The sequence below is a fragment of the Epinephelus moara genome, chromosome 12 (genome assembly GCF_006386435.1).
Source record: "Epinephelus moara isolate mb chromosome 12, YSFRI_EMoa_1.0, whole genome shotgun sequence".
Taxonomy (NCBI): Eukaryota; Metazoa; Chordata; class Actinopteri; order Perciformes; family Serranidae; genus Epinephelus; species Epinephelus moara.
Genome location: NC_065517.1, coordinates 2,244,987 through 2,269,454, shown reverse-complemented (window position 1 = coordinate 2,269,454; position 24,468 = coordinate 2,244,987). Strand labels below are relative to the sequence as shown.

Below are 24,468 nucleotides of genomic sequence, written 5' to 3'. Positions count from 1 at the left end.
TCCAAGCACTTCATTTTTAAACTGCCTTTCAGAAGTGCGCGCACACACATACTCACACACACACAAACATGCATATGTCATTAGACTTGCATATGCAGACACTCATAAATGTGCATTCATCCACAAAGAACCTCAAACAAGGGCGTACAAATGCAAATACACAGATGTAAAGCACATGAACTGTACGATACAGCAGTGATTCCCAATCAGGGAATCACAGACAAAGAAAAATGCAAATACAACAACAATAGTCAGTGCCTGCAGGGTTTCTCAGGCTTTTTGTGGGATTGTTGCAGCCTATAATTCCTGACTTCATGACAACTTTTCTAAAGAATTGTGACAGACATTGTAATGTTTTTAGGCTTTATTTTTTGGGCAATGAAATTGCAGGAGCAGGTAAAATTGCTTAAATAGTTTCCTTATTGTTGTATAGTTCATTAAAAAATGAAGGGAGCATGTTCCAATAAGAATAAATCCGCACTGCTCAGATTCATGATGCTTACTACACTAACATTACCACTAACTATGTATATTTAATGAATTCACCTTGATTCTTTCAGCCCCTGCAATGGATGTGGATGCAGCAGCCTCTGTCATGGTGATTTGTCTTGTCTGTTGTTCACATGTTTCAGCCATTCCCCTGCTGCTACACATGGTGCAAAACAGTTTACCCACCAGTATCAATATCAGGAAAAGGCCCTGTCTTTAGCGGTAATTTTGTTGGTAAATGTGAGATGTTCCTGTTGCACGTCTGCATCTTCACAACCAGAGACAAGGAAGAGAGTTTGGTGACATTGTATGGGCAACTGCTATCACTGGTGTAACTCACAGGCAACAACACTGGTTGTTTATAAAGTTGCACTGATTGGACAAAATTTCAAGGTCACACAGAATTCATGGGGATTGGTAGAATATGCGTTAAATGTTGTGATCGCGACATTGCAACATCCTGGAGGTGCTGAATAGTGAGAACAGGTTAGACACACACACTCATGTGTACTGAGGGTGTATTTAGGGCCAACTTGAAGCATCCCTCCCAACTCATTGGCTGAAAGTTGAGTGACAAATTACTCTAAACTCCGCCCTTAAACAAAGCTACAAACCACAAAAAAAGTCTCTCCTGTCTGTCCCTCTGCAGTCTCCATTTCACACACCAAACAGTTACATGATGTTCACTAGGCAGAGTCTTGCTTTGACTCATTAACTATCACCTACAATTTTTAATTGAATGAAAACATATCTCAATGCAAAGATCAATAATCTCATAAAAACAAACACTAATTAACATGAAATACATAAATATTGCATAACATAAAATTCCCAGAACTTATAACAACCGCTGTCTTTACTTAACAAGTACTTTTTACATGTTCTGCGGTAGTTTGGATCCATGCTATAGTCATTTTTATTACTTTTTAAATTTTCATTCAATCAGTGCATTGTACAACCTTTACTGTATGTAGATTTTACAAATATTTAACCAATGAAAATAGTAAAATAAAGCTTGTGACTAAGGCCTCTAGTTTCCCGGCGCGACGCAGGGTGGTGCAGGGTGGCGCAGGGTGGTGAACCCCGCGCAGAGCTAGCTTCGAGCAGCGCAACCCGAGGCGCGCTCAGTTTGGTAGTTTGGCAGACCGAGGTGCGCTGAGATGGGTGTGGCGGCGCAGCAGGGGAAGGTGTCGACAGATCCAGCTTGGCGCAGTGACAGTTTCGTGCCAAAAGGCTTCGCCAAAGGTGCGCTAAAAGCTCGCCAGCTGAAACCACGTCTACTGTCAGTGCAGGCAGAGCGCAGCCGGTGTAGTGGAAGTTTGGCTGACCAGCAGACAGTGCACACACGTCACCAAAACCTCACAGGCAGGTTTCCAGAATGTCAGGCACATTAACAATGCAATAAATACCCACAAAAACCACTATTCAATGCAACTATCTGCAATCAGCACATAAATGTATCTCTATATCGACTGTCCCGTCACATCTCATGTCAGATCAAAGGGGATTGGCACCGTTTGGCACGTGTAATAGAAACCCAACCTGATTTGATTAACACAGCTGCAAACTAATGAGTTCACATCACTCTCTGCCAACCACAAACAGCCACAGCATCAGATAGGGAGTATATATTCAGCATCTGTCATCTTAGAAAAGTCAAAAGAAAAGAAACAGAGTGAGACTGCGAGAGAGAAAGAGAGAGCGCGCGCGCACAAGAGAAATGCTGTCAACAAATTGTAAGTTATGTTCGGTGTCTTAAGGGTTTACGTGCTTCATGTGATTGCCTATACAAATGTTAAAATGTTCTTGCTTAACGTGATCTACAAAGATGAAGTACATTATTGCGAGGAGGAGGAGGAGGACTTAGAGAGGGTGTACCGTCAAAGGACACCCTATTTGGGCATGACAGAGCTGCAGTTGGGCCACACGAATAATGACTGGAATACCGCCGTGTCCAGTGTAATTGTCATTTCATGTCGTACTCTTTTTCATTACACAGGAACAAATTACATGTACCCCGCGAGGTGGTCCAAGTGGTGATGCACATCGTGGTCTCTGATGCGCACCCCGGTGGCACCTGTGCTCTCCCTGTTGCTGTAAAGGTGACAGTGGCTCTGACCTTCTTCGCCACCGGGTCTTTCCAGCACACCGTGGCTGCGGTGGCGGGGATCAGTCAGAGAGCTGTCAGTTCGGCTATACATGCAGTGACGTCTAGTCTAGTCCGACATGCAAATGAGCACATCATTTTTCCATCCACACCTGAGAGCCAGCTGGAAACGAAGCGAGGTTTCTTGTTGAAATGTGGATTCCCTGGGGTACTGGGAGCAATCGACTGCACACATGTACAGTTGCGCGCCCCAGATACCCAAGCCATCACATATGTGAACCATGAGGGAGTACACTTCATTAATATCCAGGTGATTTGTGACTCGAATTGCCTGGTGACACATGTGTATGCTAATTTTCCTGGGTCCGCTCATGACTCGTTCATCCTGGCGAATTCTGTCATCCCTACAGTCTTTCAGGGGGACCCCCCTCTGGATGGGTGGCTGCTAGGTGACAACAGCTATCCACTGAAAACGTGGCTGATAATGCCATACATTACACCCACAACAAGAAGGCAGCATGGTTTTAACCGTGTTTTCAGTAGTGTTCGGTCAGTCGTCCAACGCACTTTTGGCCAGATCAAAATGCGTTTCAGATGCGTGGACCGTTCAGGTGGTTCATTAACATACAGCACCCAGAAAGTCAGTACATTCTTCGTGGCATGTTGCCTTATACACAACATAGCTACATGCTGTGGATGCCACTTTGACCTCACGGAGGAGAGATTACAGGACTTATGACAGAAAGAGGCGGAACTGCATGTGCCGAATCAGCAGGAAGAGCATCAGGGCGCACGGGAGAGGAGAGACCACCTAGCTGCACAGCTCTGTCCTTAAATGTGAGTATTTCCCTGTACATCCATTCACACATTTATGGTGTAAATTTACTCAATCACATTAAATATAGGCTACAACAAATCACCCAAAACAAATTATTTCAAAACATCAGTTTCCTCCTGGGAGAAGTTTGGCTGTCTGACGCTGCTGCTCTCTTCTGCCATGGCGAATTGAATAAACTCTTATCACGCCTTTGCGCGGTGCATTTAAGGGCGAGGAGAGGGGCTCATTTGATTGGTGTGATCGGCTGTGTAATACCCACTCCACGCTTTCTGTCCTCCCTCTTTCCATCTTGCGCAGGTAGGAGGGACGGAGGTGGGAAAGAGGAGTAGCTGCGCCAGTGCGCACGGTTTTGCCAAACAAAATCTGCCTGGCCACACCCAGTTGGCTCGCCCGGTCTGCTAAACTAGAGGCCTAAATCTTTTGATTCCAGTGGATCCTTGAACTGTCAGCAACACCTCATATCTCTGCACCGCCTCCACTAAATGAGGAAAGTGTTGTAATAGAGCATCTTTGGTGTTGCACACAGCAGAGCTGAAGGTGAACAGTGACAAGGTGATTTCATCCAACTTCTAAACAAAAAACTGATTGTATGAATAAGCACGGCTTAAACTCTATGAAGGCTAATGTTACTAACTGCCACCAGCCTGCTGACCCCCAGAGCTGGTGTCACCGCTGTTTGAATTTGAGCTGCTATAGCCACTACTGATGGTCCATATCTGGAGCCTACACCTGCTCTCCTTCCAGGAAATTATCTCCTAGTGGCTGGGAGTGAGGTGGAGCGATTGCAGGGTGTGCTAGCTAGCTAATTCTTATCTAATTTGTAGTCTGATAAACAGAGAAAGAGAGAGAGTTTGGCAGAATATGTTCAATGACAGGAAAAACTGAGTGCACTGTAAGTTGATGATAATGTAATCATAGCTTTATAATAATACCTAGCTGCTGGATGCCAAGATGGCGCCTATTCATTCTAGTGGAGTTGCTCGCCTGGCACATACACCAAAAAAAGTACCTAGCTTTCTGCTCTATGTCAGCAGTGTGTGGCCCACTGAATATACCCAGTAGTGTTTCTCCTGTTGGCCTCTCCCAAAAGTTCCTGCACAGCTCATAGACTTTACATTTCTCAGCTTCAGGAAAGTTTTATAAATATGAAACCTCCGTGGGTCACCAGAAAGAGTCGTGATTGATCTTGTTTGCAGAGTTTTACAGATGCCTGTTTTATAATGGTTGTCTGTGGGGACAGAGGTTTTTTTTTTTTTTGCCTCAATACCATGAGTTGCCACTGGGGAAAACTGACTGCAAGGGTGAGCAGTGTTACTGAGGGCCTGAATGCAATGCAGTCATTCTAATCAATGACGGACAAAACACAATTCTCGCCATTCGCTGGTCAGAAAGCTTCATTTTGGTAAAATATTAATAATATAATGTATGTATAATGTAGCAAATATATGTTGGGCAGTTCCAGTTCAGAAGAAAAGGTTTTTCACTATTTAAGGTTTATGTTTTTTGTTCACAGGTTGTAACACACATCACATATGTTTATATGAATGTTCATAGTGTCAGTGTTCCAGGACCATGGTTGATAGGACACTCTGAACCTTTGTACTGTCAAACTACAATTATTGCTTCGCAGTTAAATGCCTCTGCCAACCACTCAAGTTGCAGCTACAGTTTACATCCATGTCTGTCCAGACTCATGTGTAGCCATGACAGTAGACAATGCTTCAAATATGGATGTTGCTGCAAAGAAGCTAAACATTCTAAAACATGGATGCTTCATATGCGTCCACCCAGAGGATCAATAGAATGAGCACAGTTTCAAGATAAATATCCCCAATTCAATATCTGACCAAATCTTTTGTTCTGTCCCTGAGATTTGACATGAAATAATGGACAGAAAGTGTTTTTGCAGAACATTATGAAGCTGGCCTTTGGCTTTTTGAATACATAATGCCATCGCTTCATCAATTTATCAGTTTAACATTTGTGTAAAATGTTGTCATAATTAATGTATAAATTCTTCAGTTCTGGTCAAAAATGTATTTTGTGAGGTCACAGTGACCTTTGACCAACAAATTCTAATCAATTCATTGGTGAGTCCAAGTGGACATTAGTGCTAAATATTAAGAAATTCCTTCAAGACGTTCTTGAGATGTAGCATTCACAAGAATGGGACAAATGGAAACTGAAAGCATAATGCCTCGTGCCGTGGCAGTCACTGGTGCAGAGACATAAAAATGTATCAGTAAATGGACTGTGCTTGCATAGCGCTTTTCTAGTCCTCCAATCAATAAAAGCGCTTTAACGAGACATGTCACATTCCCCCATTCACACACTGGTGACCGATGCTCAATTTTATTTATAAAGCCCAATATCACAAATAACAATTTGCCTCACAGGGCTTTACAGCATACAACATCCCTCTGTCCTTTGGACCCTCGCAGGAGGAAAAACTCCCCCAAAAAAACCCTTTGACAGGGGAAAAAAATCCACCCATGCTACCATACATGGTGCCACCTGCTTTTCAGTAACCATTCACCCACACCCACTGGAACAGCCATCAGGAGTAATTTGGGGTTTAATATTTTGCCCAAGGATACTTTGACATGCGGGCTGGAGGAGCTGGGAATCACTATCTAAAAAGAAATCAGAAGCTAAAGGAAAGCTAATCTCTCCCCTTACAATTCAGTCTTAAACTCCAAAACACACTGGATGCTCACCAAACTAGCATAACTAGCAGGCTGGAGGATGATGTCACTTGTTTATTGAAAACTGGCTCAGTAGTTAACTTGTCACTAAAACTAACATTGCTGCTCTCTGAAGGGAGTAGTTAACAGCATGGTAAGAGATTTTAAGTTTCCTCGCAATTTCTCGCATTGAATAGCCTTCTTTTCTAAGCACAACAATAGACTGACAGGTCTCTAAAAGAAGTTAATTCTTTCTGGCCATTTTGAGCCTGTAAACAAACAAACAACTGCTGATACTTAAGATACTAAACTAAACTAAAGAATACCATGCTCCCTTATTAGTGCAGGTTTTCAGCTGTGCAACACAATTGCAAGAGGGGTTTTCTAATAATAACTTAGCCTTATAAAATTATTAACTTGGATTAGCAGCCATACCAGGAGATTGATACAGAGGACTGACAGTTAAATGGACCTGCATTTGTATAGCGCCTTTCTAGTCATCTAGTGACCACTCAAAGCACTTTTTACAATAAGAGTCACGTTCACCCATTCACACACTGGTGGCCGAGGCTACCATACAAGGTGCCACCTGCTACTCAGTTTTTAACACACTCACAAACCGATGGAACAGCCATCGGGAGCAATTTGGGGTTCAGTATCTTGCTCAAGGATACTTCGACATGCAACCTGGAGGAGCCCAGGATCGAACTGGTGATCTTTCGATTGGTGGACGACCCGCTCTACCTCTGAGCCACAGCCGCCCCAGTTGCTGATAATAGGCCTCTATGCAATAGATCATTCTTTAAAAATCAACTGATTAATTTAAATTGTTTGTGAAATGGAAAAAAATGTTTGTGAATTGCATGAAAATTTGTTTTTCTTTGGAAAACAAAGAAGTGATCCCAAACTTTTAAGTGGTAGTGAACATACACACACGTACCCTTGGCATCAGATACTGATGCACATAGCCACCCTTAACGGCGGTATGAGACTCACCCAGCAGTGACATTTTTCTGCTGTAGTATAAAGAGCAAGAAAGTCTGCACAGGACAGATGGGAGGGGTGGTGGATACACTTTCACCAGGGAGCCAGCTGTTTGTTTCAAATTATTTTAATAACAGTGTGGTAGTATGTTTAGCAAACTATGCTAGTGACATAAGTGACATATATCACGTGACACCACATTACGTTTATAACAAACACACTTAAGCCAATCCATTATGTTTTTTTCTCTAAACCTAACCCTGTACCTTTGTTGCCTAATCTGTGGAAGGTTTACCTAAATACAAAGATGTTTTTCCTTGATTCTAAGTAGTGCTGCAAGATTAATCTAATCGCAATTGCAATCGCGATGTTGGGCTGTGCGATTACATAACCGCAGAAAAGGCTGAGATTTGCCATTTAATGTAGGTTAAATAAATGTTAACATGTGTGCCTGTGGACGTAATTGCCTCTCCTATAGTGTGTGGAGTTTGTTGACATCACGCCCACAAGCTATCCTGGTGTGTGCAGCATGTATGGTCAGGTGACTACCCGGCGTGCAGCTGTGACCAACATAGACGCTGAAGAATGCATGAGCATGACCATGAACAGGCTGAGCTGGTGACGGAAAAAAAACCCAACGTTACATGGTGATACTTTGGATTCAGGTACGGCAACGTTGAACAGAAAGACGTACTGTGTAAAAGTTTAAAAGTTAAAGTCGCCACGTGCTGCGGCAACACGACCAATCTATATCAGCACTTAAGGCAGCACAGAGAAAAGTAGGAAGAATGCATGCGAGAGAAAGCCAAGCCGAGTAACGTTAAAGACAAAGAGACAACTGAAAGCCGCCAGAGCCTCATAAAGAAACAAAGTACAATTACGCAAACATTTGTAAGTGTCACGCCATATGACAAGACCTCAAAGAGATACAAGGATATCACAGTCTCCATAACAAACTATATAATAACAAATGAAAAACTGAACAATTTTGCTCGGGTTCATCCCACTTGACATGCTGCTGTTGAGTTACGGCCTATTTCACTTGCTGGAATTTGTCATTTACGTGACAACACCTGAACGCAACACAGGCAACTGAGTGTGTGTACGGTGCGAGTAGCGTGTTTGACTGTGCGTTAACAGCAGTCTGTTGATGGTTATTTACATAAAGTACTTTGCAAGTTAAAGGACAGTGTGCAAACACCTTTTTTCTTTTTGTCTGGACTCTATGCTCCTAGGCACCTGTCCACAAAAGTTTTTCAAGGTGTGCATCAGCCAGATTTTTGGTTATTTACACTGTCCATAACAATAACTATGTCAGGTCAGGTCAGTGCCCCCCTGATATAATGTAGGGGAAACACTGAATCAAGCGAGAGGACTGATGATACCGATGATACCATTTATTTATTATATTGTAATCGCAATCGCAAATCGCGATATTGTCCACCATAATCGCAATCGCACATTTTTGTCAAATCATGCAGCACTAATTCTAAGTTTATTCTAAAAAGAGACTGTGTGCATTAAACAAGCAGCAACTCAACATTTCCTGTGAAAATAGAGGTTCATTTTGAAAAGACACAATGTGTGTGATGAGAGTAAATTGAAATGCCATCCCTGAGCTTCCAAAAGTGACACTGGTGGAGTGCATACAGTGTCATTATTTGACATGTGGGGCCACAGACCAAGTGTTGGTACTTAATGAGTTGGCATGAAAACAGGTTGATTTATTTATTTTGAGGGCTCCACCTTCTTCTCAACCTATTTTTTTCATTTTGCTATAGCAGTTCCTTTTTTCCCTGTAGCTATCCATGTACTGACAACCATCACTTGATTACTTTCATAGTGGTGGGGTAAAGTCTGAAATGTGTCTTTTGTCTAAACCAACTTAGGGACATTTGTCTGGTATGGATGTTGCAGAACCTGAAATGAAAGAGCAAGCTGTGTTGATTCAAGTAGAATATGTCTGATCATGAGGAAAAGGGGTGAGACTTCTGAGGCAAAATGTGCCTATTTGGTACTAAACCTTCTGTAGAGTCAAAAGTTTAGAACAAAAACCTGTGGCACAACAAGGAGAACTATGATTTTTTTTTTTTTTAAATTAAATTGTTGAGGATTTTTTTTACATTGTTTAAGTGTCTCAAATGCATGAACATCACATGGAAAATTATATACGTCATCTCATATGAGAAAACAATAATATTTCAGCTGACTTCGACACAAAACCTGTGACCTTCACTGGAATCCAGGTTTGGAATCAATCCTTGAATGTGGATAAATGCAAGGTTGCATGGAAACCAACAGTTACGACCAGGCTAATGGGCCGATAATGAATAATATGATGAATCGAAACCTTTCACAGCTGCTTTCTCTATAGCTTCCTCAGAAGGGGATCTTTTAAGGGTCTTCAGAATGGACAACAAAAGCAGGGGGCTACAGCTCGCGGTGGACAGAAATACCCCCCCCCCCCCCCAGCAGCCTTCCAACTGCGGGCCTCACACTGCAACATCTGACAAAACATAATCCCGCTCTTTTCACACCCTCAACGACTGATGAATGCTTGATCGCTTGGGTGTTGCAATAGGCCTTTCAGGGGCCAAAGCCCCCTTGCACACTTTTCATAGACACATCCTGCCATGGCAAACACTTGTGCTTAACAAATTAGGCCTGAAAAGGGAATGGGGAACAGAGAGGGGATAATTCAATTATCCTCCTTTTTCATCTGGAAAAATCTAAAGGTGGGCTTTGGAAAGGAAGGGATTACTCCGAGTACAGGACCTGTATGGGCCTTTTACAACCTAAACAACTTAGGCCTTATAACACATCTAAGAGCGGGAGTGGTAGAAAAACTGATGAGGCAGCAGCAGTGGTATCTTTTGGACCTTGGATAAAAGGTAAAGCGCTCCTTGTGTGGACTTGCTCACCCCCTCTTACAGAGCTTCTAATGTTGATTTCTGTACAAACCCTAGACTGGTATTTCAAAGAACCAGTTCTTTTCAAGGACCTTTAGGCAGATTTGTCTTTGCTTTGTTCTCTTACAAGAGAACAAGGATGAACTTAGTTACAAGATGCCTTCTGGAAATCTAGCCTGGGCCCATTCCTGGCTGTTAGATGATGGAAGGAGTGGGGTTAGACAACATTAATCTACAGCATTACAGTCTGTTCTCATTCACGAATACCTCCACTCTGTCAGTGATTTCGGCGTCAGACACCTGACGCCAAAAGCCACCTTTGCAGGGGTATCATGCGCCACTGGACGGCATCAGGTTGAAACACTCCATGTAACCACATACGGAGCTGGAAAGTCCCTATAGGGTGGGCAGGAGGGATGATGATGGGTCCAACAAATCCCAGACTTTCACCCGGGAGCCCAGTGTTCACTTCCCATATGAATGTAGAGCTAAACTATGATGTTTTTTTTCTGAAACTGACCACATGATTTTGTTGACATCCCAGTGTTTGCAGTGAAATCCCAGAATGTCAACAGCAGGTGCGGGAGGATATCTTGTGCGTAATATGTAGACATGAAAGGCTACTGACAAAGCGGCGATATGTTATGTCCTGGGATGGGAATGTGTTGAGCATTAAGAGAAATTGTCTGGCAGTAAAAACAAAAAAGGCATAGACTTGTATAGAAAAGCAGCTGAAAAGAATCCAGGTTCCCTTACCGTAAGGTGTTGGAAGAGCCATGCTCTCATTATATTTGTGGCCACTTTAGGGAAGATGCCTCGTTTCTTCTGCCTCTTCTTGTCCTGGTCATCCTCGTCTCCTGTGCCTGGTGATGCCAGGCTGTTGTCAAGGGCGTCTCCTGCAATCAGAGACAAGAGGAGTCACCTTATGCCCTGTCGCCTGCATCCTCCTCTGCCCAAACGTTCCGTGTAAGGGCAGACAGAGGAAGACTGCATTCCTCTGTGGCACAGCAGCACAAGATTCCTCCTCCTCTCACCTCTGCTTGACTCCCCAGCCATTGGCTAATGAAAAGGAGTTTGTCGTGTGGGAGCTCAATAAAACCAAGAGCTATTAATTCAATCTGAGCCACACATTTGACATGAGGTAATGAGTGCAGGAGCTGAGCGCCTGACATGAAATAATGAAAGTTCAAACTGCAGTCAGATTCAGTGCTATGCATTGTTATTTATATGTGACCTCCCTGTGAAATAACACTGATCATGTCCTTATAAGAGAAAGGGGTAAAAAAAACAAAAACAAAAGCCTGGCGTGTGCATGAAAGATGAACCCTGCTGTTGTTGGACTGTCAGATCTCATGTCTGGCTATGGATCCTGCCATTAGCAGCATCCTTGTTTGATATCAAAGCTGGCGTGGATCGAGGCAGGAGGCTTCCTTTAAGCTGAAATTTCCGCCCTGCTAGCTAACTCACTCCATCTTGCAACACAAGGGGCACTCTGTTCCCTCTCCCTCTCTGCCATTAATTGTGCATCAGCCGAGATGATTTACTTTTAACAGTGGTGGTTATTTTTCTTGCCCTCGAGGCAGAGAAGCCTTGAAAGCTTGCCTGGAGGGCATGTGAATAATGCATCTGAGAGACTCCTCCCCTGAGGCGGGACAGGAACCCTGCTTTTCTTAAGATTTGCCCTAGCATGTCTTTTTGTTTTTAGAGATGCATCAATCAAACACCCCTATACGAGCCAAATTCATGCATAAATATTTCAGCTAATGAATATTGACATTAAAAAGGATGTGTTCTGGGGTTGTGGGCTCTGGGGGTTGTGGGAGTTTTGACGGATGGTGTCCAGCTCTTAGACACAGGCAGGGTATAGGGTTAACACTGCTTCTGTTCACTACACTTTGTTTTGTCCTTCACCTCTCCTACAGTCTGTGCATTAAGTTACTTCAACTTTTTTATTTACAGCTTGAGGTCAAGAATAGGTCTGTCATCTCCCTACATACCTCACAAGAATACTGAAAGGAATCACATATCAGAGACATTACAACTCTTAAATTGACATATAGTTTGACCATCATGAAAAACATGAACAGCTTCTACCAACAGTTACTGCATGTCCGTTTCTACTAATGGGTTCAGGCAAAACCAAAGAAAACAAAATAACCTCCAAATTATCTTCAAATTCCATCAAGACATCAGCTCAGACCAACAAAATGTTGAGCTGAATGAATAAAGAGAAAAAGAAAACTGTTATCATGTTGAGTTATCAGAGTATAATCTTCCAACAAAATAAATCTCAGCCATTTTTAAGAAAACTGAAGACCAAATTATTTTTCAAGATCTAGCTCTTTAAGAAAAAGGGGCAAGTCCACTAAATATATATTTACATTAATCAAAGAGTGTCCTCAGTAACAAACTTTGACTTGAGTTTGATATCTCCACTGTATCAAACTCCCAATCCACTGTAGTATCTATCTTTCATCTGTAGATCAGAGTGCTACAGTTCATATGTGATTACAAAAATCATCATAAAGAGTAAGAGAAAGAAAGAAAGAAAGCAAGAAAGAAAGAAAGAAAGAAAGAAAGAAAGAAAGAAAGAAAGAAAGAAAGAAAGAAAAGAGGAATAGAGGACTGGATCGTCCTAATTATATCTAAGGAAGGCACGCTGTTTCCCCTCCACCCCTCCCTGCTGCACCTCCTCTCCTCTCCTCACCCCTCTTTCTTGTGCTCCACAGAGGGGAAAGCCGCAGGGCAGATCCTATGCTACACTAATCGCTACTGACTGTTCCCCAGCAACTCAGCCAATCTAACCAGTGTGTGACGGTGCAGTCTCAAAGTCATACACCCGTGCAAGTCTCCCATGCCCCCCCTTACTACTCCCACCCAGCCCCCCACACCCTGTCAGTGTCTGAATGCGTAACAGAGAGGAGGTAGGTGACGGGGTGGTGGGGGGGCTGGGGGGGGGGGGTACTGCAAGGATGGCTGGAGTATTGCCCCGGGCCCAAGAAGAAAACACATAGAAAAAAACAGCACCTTAAGATATGAAGAGTCCTCCTATCCTTTCTAACCCCTCACCTCTACTGCTCATATACGCTCTTGTCTGCTCAGTGTCTGTTCTTCTATCTCCTTATACAGTTTAGGCCATTCCAACAAAGCTTCATTGTTTTTTTCTTTTCTGCTACACTCCTGCTGAATTCACAACATTCAGGAAATCTTCACTGCAGAAATCTCATCTTACTTTGTAACATTTCAGATCTGTAGTGCCTCCCAGAAGGCAGCAGTGTGGAATGAATGTGACCTGGGTGGGAAACATCCTGAATAATGTTCTGTGCTCCTTGTTGGCATCTGGTAAACGTTTGAAAATGAAAGTGTTTATATTGTATTCTAACACTGGAAACTGATACCTTAACCTAATTAATGGTATTTCTTTCTCAATAGAATTGAGGCTAACAAAACTTGAAGCTTTGCCAAAGGGCTAATCATTTTGTATACCAGACTTTTCAGTCTCCCCCATTGCTGTTGTATTTTTTTTCTATTCCTTCTAATTATTTATTAGTTATTGATGTTTTTTTCATTCAAAGTCTAATTTTTCCAGATACTGTAAATCTTCTGAATTCTATGTACTGCATGTGTTTACTGGGGGTTGGATATTCTTAACATTTGAAACTGTAGTAGTAGTAGTTATGTTTTTTCTATCATCTTCTCCTCCACAGTCTGTGCTCTCTCTCGCTCAGGGGCTGTTAATGCTCAGGAAAGCGGTCGGTGGATGACGTCCATAAGACAAAGTGCAGAGCGGCTAGCAGAACTGATTGCAGCTCTCCCAGTTGCATCAGTGATGCAAAGCCAGCGTGGCCTGTCTAATGAGCTCAGCAGGGCCTGATCCATCATCAGTGACACCTTGGGGCTCCTCCCCTTATTAGAAATGATAAACAACTCTAAATGGAAGAGTCTGGAAGCTTTCCAAGACATAACGAATCCTCTGAGTGAAAAGGTGAACGTGATGATTAGAAGCGGTTGATGGGGAGATGCTGTTTAAAGCCAAGCAGTTTGCATGCTGGCAGCACCAAATGGTAGTGATATGTACTGTCCAAAAATTCTCCCTGCAGTGCCCAGGAAGGCACCGACAAGCTGCACAAGCAAGCCTCTATTGAATAAAGACGATTTCTAGGGATGCTGGAGTACTTCCTGAATGAAGGAGGCCATTGCATTTCAAAGTGAATAGTCCACACTTGACTCTTGGGCAAGGTGCATAGATGTCTCAAGAACATAAATATAGGTAAAAGTGTTGTTTGGGCAAACTGAACATTTACAGGGGCCTGACATTGATATTGGCCGCGTTTCCCAGTTAAGAGCGATCTTAAGACTTAAGAGTACAGTTAAGAACGTCTTTGGTAAGAAGGGTCGCTAAGATACGAGTGTTTTACCAGATGCGTTCTTAATGCCCTTCTTAGGGTCGCTCTTAAGATCGCTCTGTTAAGCCCGAAAGTCCCCCAAATGGGGAGCGACTTTGCAAGCACAGTGTGAAACAATACACTGATCACGAAGAATATAGTGAAGTTGCACATCAAATTAAACAGCAGAACCTGGGCTACAAGGCTGTAAAAACCCTTTTTACATGCCCCCTGGGCTACAAGGCTGTAAAAACCCTTTTTACATGCCCCAAACAGAGCTCAAACAACAACTAAATAAACAACAACAAATCCAACTCCATACAGCATCGATATCCCGACCCACTCGGTATATTTCAGGCTCTAACTCGACCACACTTAATGCAAAACACACGCCGTTCATCTCAAATGAAAGCAGAGACTCCGCTGTTTCCACACATATGCGCCAAAGCACTCTACCCTAAAGCATCAGAGAGCTAGAGACCAAAGAACAACAACAACAGAAATCTTTTTGCCAAAATATATTTGTAATATCTCTCATACCTTGTTGTTTTTGCCATGAAAAGCGCATTCTGCTGTAAAACCACGTTCATTCGCGTTTACCGTAATGTTGTCCATCATTCAAATGAATCCGGGCGGAAAAACTTGCCGGCCGGAGGTTCCGGGGGAAGCATAACAATGACCACTCACAGCAACTGACATTGCCCCACAACGCGTTCTGCTGACTCGGATTGGCTTACAGTGCTGTCAATCTCATTTTGGTGGGTATAGCATCATTCTATTGGCTCTAATGAATCAAACGAGGTGTCAATCACTCAAATCGGCCAAGCCGTCACAGAGATACAGGCCTCCAAAGCTCAGAATAGAAACTCAGTTTCAAATGTAGTAGGTGTGTACTGGTCAGATTGGAGTGGGAAATAGAGGAAAAAAACGAAATGGACAGTTGTATGTGTATATCTTAAAGATCATTAGGGATTTACAGAAACAAAAAATAAATGAAAGATATAGGATTGTACATGACAAAAATCACATGCAAACATGGTGCAATTTGGAGAGCTCGCCTGAATTTTCTGTACTAAAACCTCTCTAATATTCTTCTGCTTCACTTTATCAGAATCAACCTTTGCAGAGATAATGTTTACATATTTTACTATGATTTGATAGAGGTTTAGAGCTGCTGCTGCATCATTCCAAAGGGATACTCATCCTGAAAATTATTTTTTTTTAGGCGAACCTCAAAATGTTTCATTTGTGCTGTGTGCCATCTTCATTTACTCTTCACATATAACACATACACTGATATTTACACATCTTAACAAATCTCACAAGTGTTGAGTCTCCCTTTACCATGACACCAGAAGTATTGAAATAGACCTTGTGGTTACAGAGATATATTCATTTCATTATGGGTATGCAATTTTCGAGCAGAGGCCTATAGGCTTAGCTATGAAGCTAACAGGAGTTGTCCACTAACGCGGTGCTGAAACTAAATCAATCGATGTCAGGCAAATCGATCACCCACCACTTAATCAGCGCTTAAGTCACACACAGCGCTGCTACCTAACGCACTAATTCCCTGCCGCTCGTGTGTATCTGTGTTCTAATAATTCTAATGAAAAACTAAGACGATAAATATTTGTTAATGACCTATTTTCGTGACGAAAACAAGACTACAACTAAATAAGAAGTAGTCCTGGTAAGAGAATCATGAGGAAATGTATCATATTTAAACAAAAAAACACAGACGCCTGCCGGTGCCGTCTCCCACCACCTCCAGGAAGCTCCCCACGCAGCGTCGCCAGGCACTGCACCTCCAGGCTGGGGGAAAATTGCACTGGGTTGCCCTCCGGATGTGTGGAGACACTAATTGATGAGGCGTTGTATCTCAGCACGGGGCAGCCGGTACTTCATTTGGACAGCGCGGTCTGACAGCACGTGGAGTGGGCTGAAGTGCTGACGCACAAATGCATTTACATATATGGTTTGGCTTCACGCACGGCGACATTGTTGGTTAGCAGTGAGAATGTGCTGTAAAGCGGCCATGGTATCTCACACGTGTGATGTGGTAACGCCTTTATATAGAGTAGTGGGTGGAGCGTCCCTTGATGAGGTTCCAGATGAGCTCAATTACACCAGTCAGTTGCCTGATATCTGAATGTCACAGGTTTGGAGGGTGGATGTGTTTCTGTTGTGCCCTGACACATTTTTTGGATGCAGTAAACTACCTAACTAAAAGAACAGACCCAGCCCCTGTTTACATCAAAGGGGATGCTGTGGAGAGGGTCAGTGGAATTAAGTTCCTTGGAACTTATATTTCCCAGGACATCAACTGGTCCACCAACACCACTGCCCTGGTTAAAAAGGCACAACAATGCCTGTACTTCCTAAGGACCCTGAGGAAAGTCAATCTGCCCCAGAAACTGCTCCTGTACTTTTACACTTGTTCTGTGCAGAGTATCATCACACATGACATCTTGGTGTGGTACAACAGCTGCTCCGCAGCTGACAAAAAAGCCCTGAACAGAGTCAGGAAGTCAGCCCAGAAAATAACACACATGCAGCTACCATCACTTTCCAAAATACATCACACCAGATGCCAACAAGGAGCACAGAACATTATTCAGGATGTTTCCCACCCAGGTCACATTCATTCCACACTGCTGCCTTCTGGGAGGCACTACAGATCTATTCAGGTCTGTACCTCCAGATTGTCCCTTAGCTTTTATCCCAGTGCTATCAGACAGCTGAACTTGCACACACACTGACTGACCTACTGCTACTCTCCCACTGATCGCACTTTAGAGAACTGTGCAATATAGTTACTTATGTTTATCGGCCGATCGCTGCTTGACTGTGCAATATATATATTTATTTATTATATTTATGTCTATTTATTATTGTGTTGTTGCTGTCTTGTTTTAAGTATGTTTTTCTTTTATCATTCTTGTCTCCTTTTAATGACCACATGGGGCCTGCAATTTTAATCTCATTGTACCATGTATAATGACAATAAAGGCATTCATTCATTCATCTCATATGTGCATGCAGATGTGGGATATGTGCGGACAAATTATGATAAATGATAGTCATGCTGATTCATTTTATTTGTGTGCCTGATGTGCACAGCACATACACTTGTTATTCCTCATACTTATTTTTCGTCTTATTATTATTTTTCTTCCGCCAGATTTCGGTGCGTAACTTGTGCCACAGGTTTGAGCGCACATAGGGTCTTCATAAAACATATAGATTAAAGATTCAAAGTGTTTATTGTCATATGCACAGTAAGGACACGTGTTTCCCGGCAGAATGAAATTCATTCTTTTCTGTCACCAATTAATGCTAAACAACATAAATCTGAAGTAGAAAATAGATCAAAATATATATGGTGCGCACTGTTTAAATATCTCCTTGCTCAGTGATCTGGGAAACGCGGCCATTGTGCTTAAACCTGACAAGACTGCTGTGTTTTTACAAAACAAATATCACCTGTAACTAAAACTCTAAACGAATATGTCCGTTTAAGTGAGGTTTTGCCTTCATTACATAGAGCAGCTGAATTTTTTTTTTTTTTTTTTATATACTTTATTAATCCCCAAGGGGAAATTCAATTTTTTCACTCTGTTTGTCAATTACACACAGGTCCGAACACACACATGCACAAACAGGACCTATACAGGTCCTATACATGCACTCTGAGCGCCATGACAGGCGCTCAGAGCGGTTGGGGGGTTCGGTGCCTTGCTCAGGGGCACCTCGGCAGTGCCCAGGAGGTGAACTGGCACCTCTCCAGCTACCAGTCCACGCTCCATATTTTGGTCCGGACGGGGACTTGAACAGGCGACCCTCCGGTTCCCAAACCAAGTCCCTATGGACTGAGCTACTGCCGCCCTTCTGCAGGACATGCAGCAAAAGGCCACAGGTCAGAATGGAAGCCACAGCTGCTCAGCCTACACAGGGTGCACCCTTTTTCAGGTGAGCTTCTAGGATGCCCATCACACCCTACTGTTAAGTGATGGGTTACATTTTGAAAAAAATGGAGGTCCATTGAGAAGTACAGGTTCAATTCCCAGTCAATAGCCCTTTTATTCCACAGAGATCACATTACAGGGCTGGTACAAAGTAGGGATGTGCAGAGATGTCATTGGCCGCGTTTCCCAGTTAAGAACGTCTTTGGTAAGAAGGGTCGCTAAGATAGGAGTGTTTCCCAGATGCCTTCTTAATGCCCTCCTTAGGATAGCGCTTAAGATCGTTCTTTAAGACGCTCTTAACAGGAGCTAACCACTACCACGGTGCTGAAACTAAATCAAGGTAACAGGGGACAGGCCTTGAGCTTGAGAGTCCCAGATGGTCCCAGGGAATTGATATAATTTCATGAATTATTCCTAAAGACTACTCATGACATATGTAAAGCGAATACGTTTGCACTTGACTGAACAGATTGCAGATGTTTTACATTGTAAAAAATAAACCTTATTGTCTCTGTGCACTGCCTGTTGGCACCTACATCCTATCAGACTCAAACTTTGCTTTTGGGCATGTAATCATGATGTTTTCTTCTAACAAGATCTTGCTTTTGTTGGTTGAGATTTCGGTGCGTAACTTGTGCCACAGCTTGGAGCGCACACAGGGTCTTCATAAAACATATAGATTCAAGATTCAATATGCAAAGTAAGGACACACGTTTCCCTGCAGAATGAAATTCGTTCTTTTCTGTCACCAATTAATGCTAAACAACAGAAATCTGAAGTATGAAATAGATCAAAATAAATACAGTGCGCACTGTTTTAACATCTCCTTGCTTAGTGTAATATTAATAATGGGCCTGCCGCCGGCTGGATCTGTGAACGTTTAATCGCTAAGAAGGCTGTTAAGAGTGGGTCAGCTCCAACTTATTGAGCCAACTTAGTGAAAGATCTTAGCGCTAAGAGCGATCTGGGAAACGCGTTTTTCTTTCACGGGAGGCTTAAGAGCATTCTTAAGAAGCTCTTAGCGCTCCGGATAAAAACTGGAAGTGGGCGTGGCTTATACTGGACGTTGTGTTACATTTACATTTTCTAACTTTATATTCATTGGCAATGCAATTTCTGAGCATTCAAAGCATCAAATTGATTTAATATTGGCATATAATAAGTTCTGAAATATATTTCCATATCCTCATACTTCAGGGTTGTGTTAAATGCTCAGTGGGTACAGCGTCAAAAAAAGTAGCTCTCTTCTTCTGAGTGACTGTATTTCACTGTATTGTTCTTCGTTTTTGGCTGGCCCACAAGAGAGGAGCAAAGTCTGTGACTGAGTGAAGGCTGCCACTTCCTATTTCAACCTAAAAATCCCCTAGCGTGTCATACACAGTCCAGTTATATCCTCAGTTTGGCTTAGACTTGTTAAAACATTTCTTACATCCACAGCATGGCAGATGCTAAAGCTGTGACGTCAATGGAATGTCAGCACTTCTGCCTCCCCACATTCCTTTCTCCTGACTCTAGGCTCTGGATGTGACAAAAAGATGCAACACATCCTGGTCCTTGCATTCCATTTCTCAAGACGAGTGTGCAAGATATTTCTGAGTTACTCCTACTGTTTTTTGTTTTATTTGGGTCTTTGTGATGGACATTTCAAGTCTCTCCCTTGTCCACCCCCTTTTAAACATTCCTTGAAGAGATCAGCCCCTGTAGCTGTGGTCAACAACAGTCACCTCTGGGGGTTGAGCTATCAAAGAGATCCCCTCTGCATATCACAGAGCTTACAAGGCAACAACCAAAGCCTGGGAGCTTCCAGAAGAGGAGGCAGCCATCACCCAAACCACCAGCCACACTCTGTATGGATCATCTATCTGTGGTTAGCCAGGGCTGAAAGCCACATCTCCACCACTTAAGTGCTCCCAAATGACAGTGGATTTTAAACGGTTTCATCAGACCATGGAAGAATTACTAATGATGTCTCGCTACAGTGCGGACAGCACCTTCCTGTGTTCTGTTGGATTCCTATTGAATTTTAAATTTAATAATTATTCTGCCAAAGGAGTATTCTGAGAACTCATGATCATCTTTAGCCTCTTTTCCACCGCAGGAACTTTTATCAATTACCCAGAATCTTGAAAAACCTCTGCGCGTTTCCACCGAAATTACCTGGGTAAAAAACTTTCCCTAACCTGCAAGTAGTAGTGGGGTAGGACTTTTTAGATTACCCGGAATTCTTGAGGGGCGGGGCTGTTTGCAGAAGAACGCTGATCGGTGGAGCACACACGCAGCGTTCCGCACTTCCTGGTACGGGCAGCTGCTGAAAACTTTTTTTTCATCTCTACAGGCTTCACTTCATTTGTGTTTTGATTAAGGCTGGGTACCGACACCCGGTACTAAATTAGCCCCGGGGCTAAATTATCAGAGACCGTATTGTTGATAAGCGCTGACGGTTTTGGTTCTTTTGTGCCGGCGGTGAATTCCTCCACACACACTCTTCAGAGCACATTGAGCTGGATGTGTGTGAAATTCTAAGTCAATCAGATTAGCGATGTGAGGGGTGTGTCCTTTCCAAAATCACAGGTGGCAATTACAGCGTCACTATGTGGCAAATTGGGGTCATATTTCTTGGGAAGCATTTCCAGTTATTGAGCCTAGCTTCGTGTTTCCGGCTCATTCCAGCTCACCGCAATTTGAGCCGTGGCAGAAAACAAATAATAATAGTAACAAACTGGCACATACCCTTCAGGGTTTGAACCCTAATGATGGCTGTCCCTGTGGTCACACTCACATTAGTGCACCTAAAGTGGGATTTATACTTCTGCATCGATTCTATGCCATAACCTGCACCGTAGCCTTATGTGTGCCTCCCCAGAAATGTAACTACACATTGTGGCGACGCAGATCTCCTGTCTATTTTTGTAAGCTGAAACCATTTCCCTCAGTGGTAACAAAGCTTTGATTTACTTTTATTTCACAGATAAGAAACAATAAATTGTGAAGACAATAAAGACCCCAAACAGAAGCATTTCAAGTCCTGTGTGTGATTTATATTGGCTTCATATGAGTAGAGGAAATCTCCGCTAGCACAGGCCAAAATGAAAAATGCCATAGGCTTGTGCTAATAACATAAGCATGTTGTATTTGTGGGGAAACTGTGTCCAGAAAAAAGAAGCCAAAGTTTTTTGTCTGTGAATCCTGCGAGTTATAACGAGGCTGATTTGTGTAGTTGTGTTTGACATTGTCCCTATTAAGCCATGTTTAATGTGTGTTTTGGGTGTGTTTTGAAAGAACTAAACTTTACAACACCTTACAGAAACTCTACCCCCGACTAGAGTTTTGGAGGTGTAAACTGCAGAGTGACATAGACACACCATTGCACATGTCTAAATGCTCTCAACGGGGTAGGCTATAGTGTAGGCTAGGCTCCTCATAGAGCTGACACACAGGTATAAATCCACCTTAATGAACAAGGTGTGTGTTCTTCCAAGTACTGAACTCATTATTGACATGTAATGATATCTGTGTGACAACTTCATTTCAACTCTATGGAGGCCATCTACCTGCCCCAAATAGCATGATCTGTCTCAGAATGTCCTTTCTATCCTTTCAGGTTGTGTGTTTGACTCTTCCCTGGCATTAAAATAGACTGGAAATAAGGCAGAGAGGCCTGGGGAGAAGCAGCAGGTAGCATGCAGCAGATCCTGCAACAGCAACCACAGCTCTGATCATCCTGCCCTCTTCTTTCCTTTGTTCCTCATACATAAAGTAGTCTGTCCTTACATCCCTACAGGGGGCATTCTGCACTCCCATCCCCTATGCATTATCTCCCAGGTCAAAAGGCCACAGACCTTGGGTTTTCCCCCACTGTTGTTTAAAAAAAGCTGAAAGGAAAGACACAATTCACACAGTGGCCTTTCTCAACTAGCCTCAATATTTCTGGATACTGAATTGTTTAAGTAAGATTTTTGCAAAACAGTTGAGAGGCTCATGAAAAATATTCAAAGTGCTGGGTATAAAATAAAGGGACGAGTCTTGATCTGTTTCTGATTGTCTCTTAATCCTCTGAGTTTCTCTTGTCTTGCAAAGCATCCTCCTATTGTTCTCAGCAAGGCTCTGCTCCATGATGCCTGGTGGGCAGAGGGTGGAAAGTTGCTTTAAAGTCCATTCTATTTTTATTGTGCCCAAAGGGAAGAAAAACAAAAACAAGTCATAAAACCCTTAAAGCCTCCTATTAGGACATTAAGCAGAGAAACACCAGGGTGATATAAGAAGGCCCGGTGCTGGATAGCATCAGAGAGAGACAGCAGCACACAATAACAGCGGCAACTAGAAACTCTCAAGATCTCTTCATCAGCACTAACTGACCAATTGAGACCCACACTGACTGTAAATGTACCATGATGAGATGGGGAAATCAACATAAATTGCCCTTTTGATGGTTTTTTACTTGAAGTCTAAATCAGTCACATCTGTGTATGTTATTATTACGTGTATACATGTATATTTTTCTTACTGTCAACGAATCCCATAAAAGGGCAAAACCAATGATGCATGAGTTTGTCTCTCAATCAAACCTGTAGCTGAGGTCATAAATCAGATCCAATATTGTTTGTAGATACCAGTTAACCCTTTGAACTCTCCAATAGACATGGTCCACCAGTGTCTAAATTAGTATTTATGCTTATTGTGATGTCAGTTCTCTAGAGTATCTTCAGATGCTTCATATCCCTAAGATCTGATCTGTACAACCTGAGCTAAAAGATTATGCAAGTCTACACGCCATAATATTTACAAAAAGTATTGAAAATGTGTCAATGAATACAAAAATAGTGACTTTTTTTTCAGATTCTACAAAATAAAAACACAAAAAAAGATCCAAAAGATTTTTAAATGAGGAAACAAAAAGAAAACATTTCTTAAACATTCCGTAAGTTATCTGAACAATGTATATTTGTTTTTGTTTTCTCCTGGCACCACACACAATTTGGCACAATAACGTCATCACATCAGCTGCAAAAAGAGTAAATGTTCGAGACATTATGGTTTTTATTTTAGGTCAACAGGATTATGCAAATAATTTTGGATGTTCTGGGGAAATTCCAGTGAAAATTATGGTGTAATTCCGGTAAAATACTATGTTTGCACTGCCATAAGGTAAGGTGAAATAAGATAATGACTTGATGATGAGGAAGACAGAGGTCTTTGCTTTCTGCTGCAAAAAGAATGAATACTTTATCTATCATGGTTTTTGCTTTAAATCTGTTGAAACAGGACCATGCAATCAATAGTCTGGGAGGTCTGCTTTTATTAATATTACAAAAGTCTAAATGCTGTTTCAAAACATTATTTTCACTACCAGGGCTAAATCCTGATGTGATTTATTACTATTTCTTCATTTAGTTAGTGTCAGATGTAGTCAAATTTACATATACTGAATCTAAAATCATTGGAATCACCAAGTGCAGTACACACCATGTGTAATTTCTTTCTATAAAGAACACCCCCAGGTTGCTAAAACTCTCAGAAAAATTTCAATTGGTTCATACTGGCTCACAAATAAACAGCTGCATTAATAAAGTAGATTAAAACAAAACGCTCAGTAATGTCCTGGTTGGACACTAGTTTTAAGTTAATGTTACTCAAACAGGAAGCAACTTGTGGGAGACTTTGTTCAGTGGAAGAGTGATGCATATTAGGGTTACAGTCAAGGTAAAAACCTGTACAATCAGTACTCACTAAACTTAGATGATCGTTTTTTATCAATGCACTCAAGATAAAGTGATTAGATTAAAAAAGTGCATTGACTTTCTTGAAAGGATCCATCACCTCACCCACCCATACACATGCACACACACACACACACACACACACACACACACAGTCCCCAGGCAGCAGTGCCCATGCCTGAGAGAGAGGTCACAGGAAAGTCAAAGCTTTGATATGAAAGAGGACGCAGGAGGCCTGAGGATGCTCTTACCGAGTTCACTGGTGTTGTCACCACTCTGAGAAACGTGTCCCCCGCTGGACGGTCCTGGGGTGCCCACAGAGGGCGTGGAGTGGGCGTCATCCATGTCTCTCCAGGACGCTGGGTTCTAAGAGGTCAGGGAGAGGTC

The 24,468-nt window shown here is 42.5% G+C and overlaps 1 protein-coding gene across 1 annotated transcript in view; it reads right to left on the bottom strand.

Annotated features, from left to right (window-relative positions):
* The window catches only part of meis2b (Meis homeobox 2b), a 54,551-nt gene that overhangs the window by 19,313 nt on the left and 10,770 nt on the right, over positions 1-24,468 (bottom strand). The window contains exons 7-8 of the mRNA XM_050058868.1: positions 24,333-24,447; positions 10,768-10,907 (exon numbers count right to left, since the gene is read on the bottom strand). Coding sequence (XP_049914825.1) covers positions 10,768-10,907; positions 24,333-24,447 — 255 coding nt within the window. The remainder of the gene's footprint in view (positions 1-10,767; positions 10,908-24,332; positions 24,448-24,468) is intronic.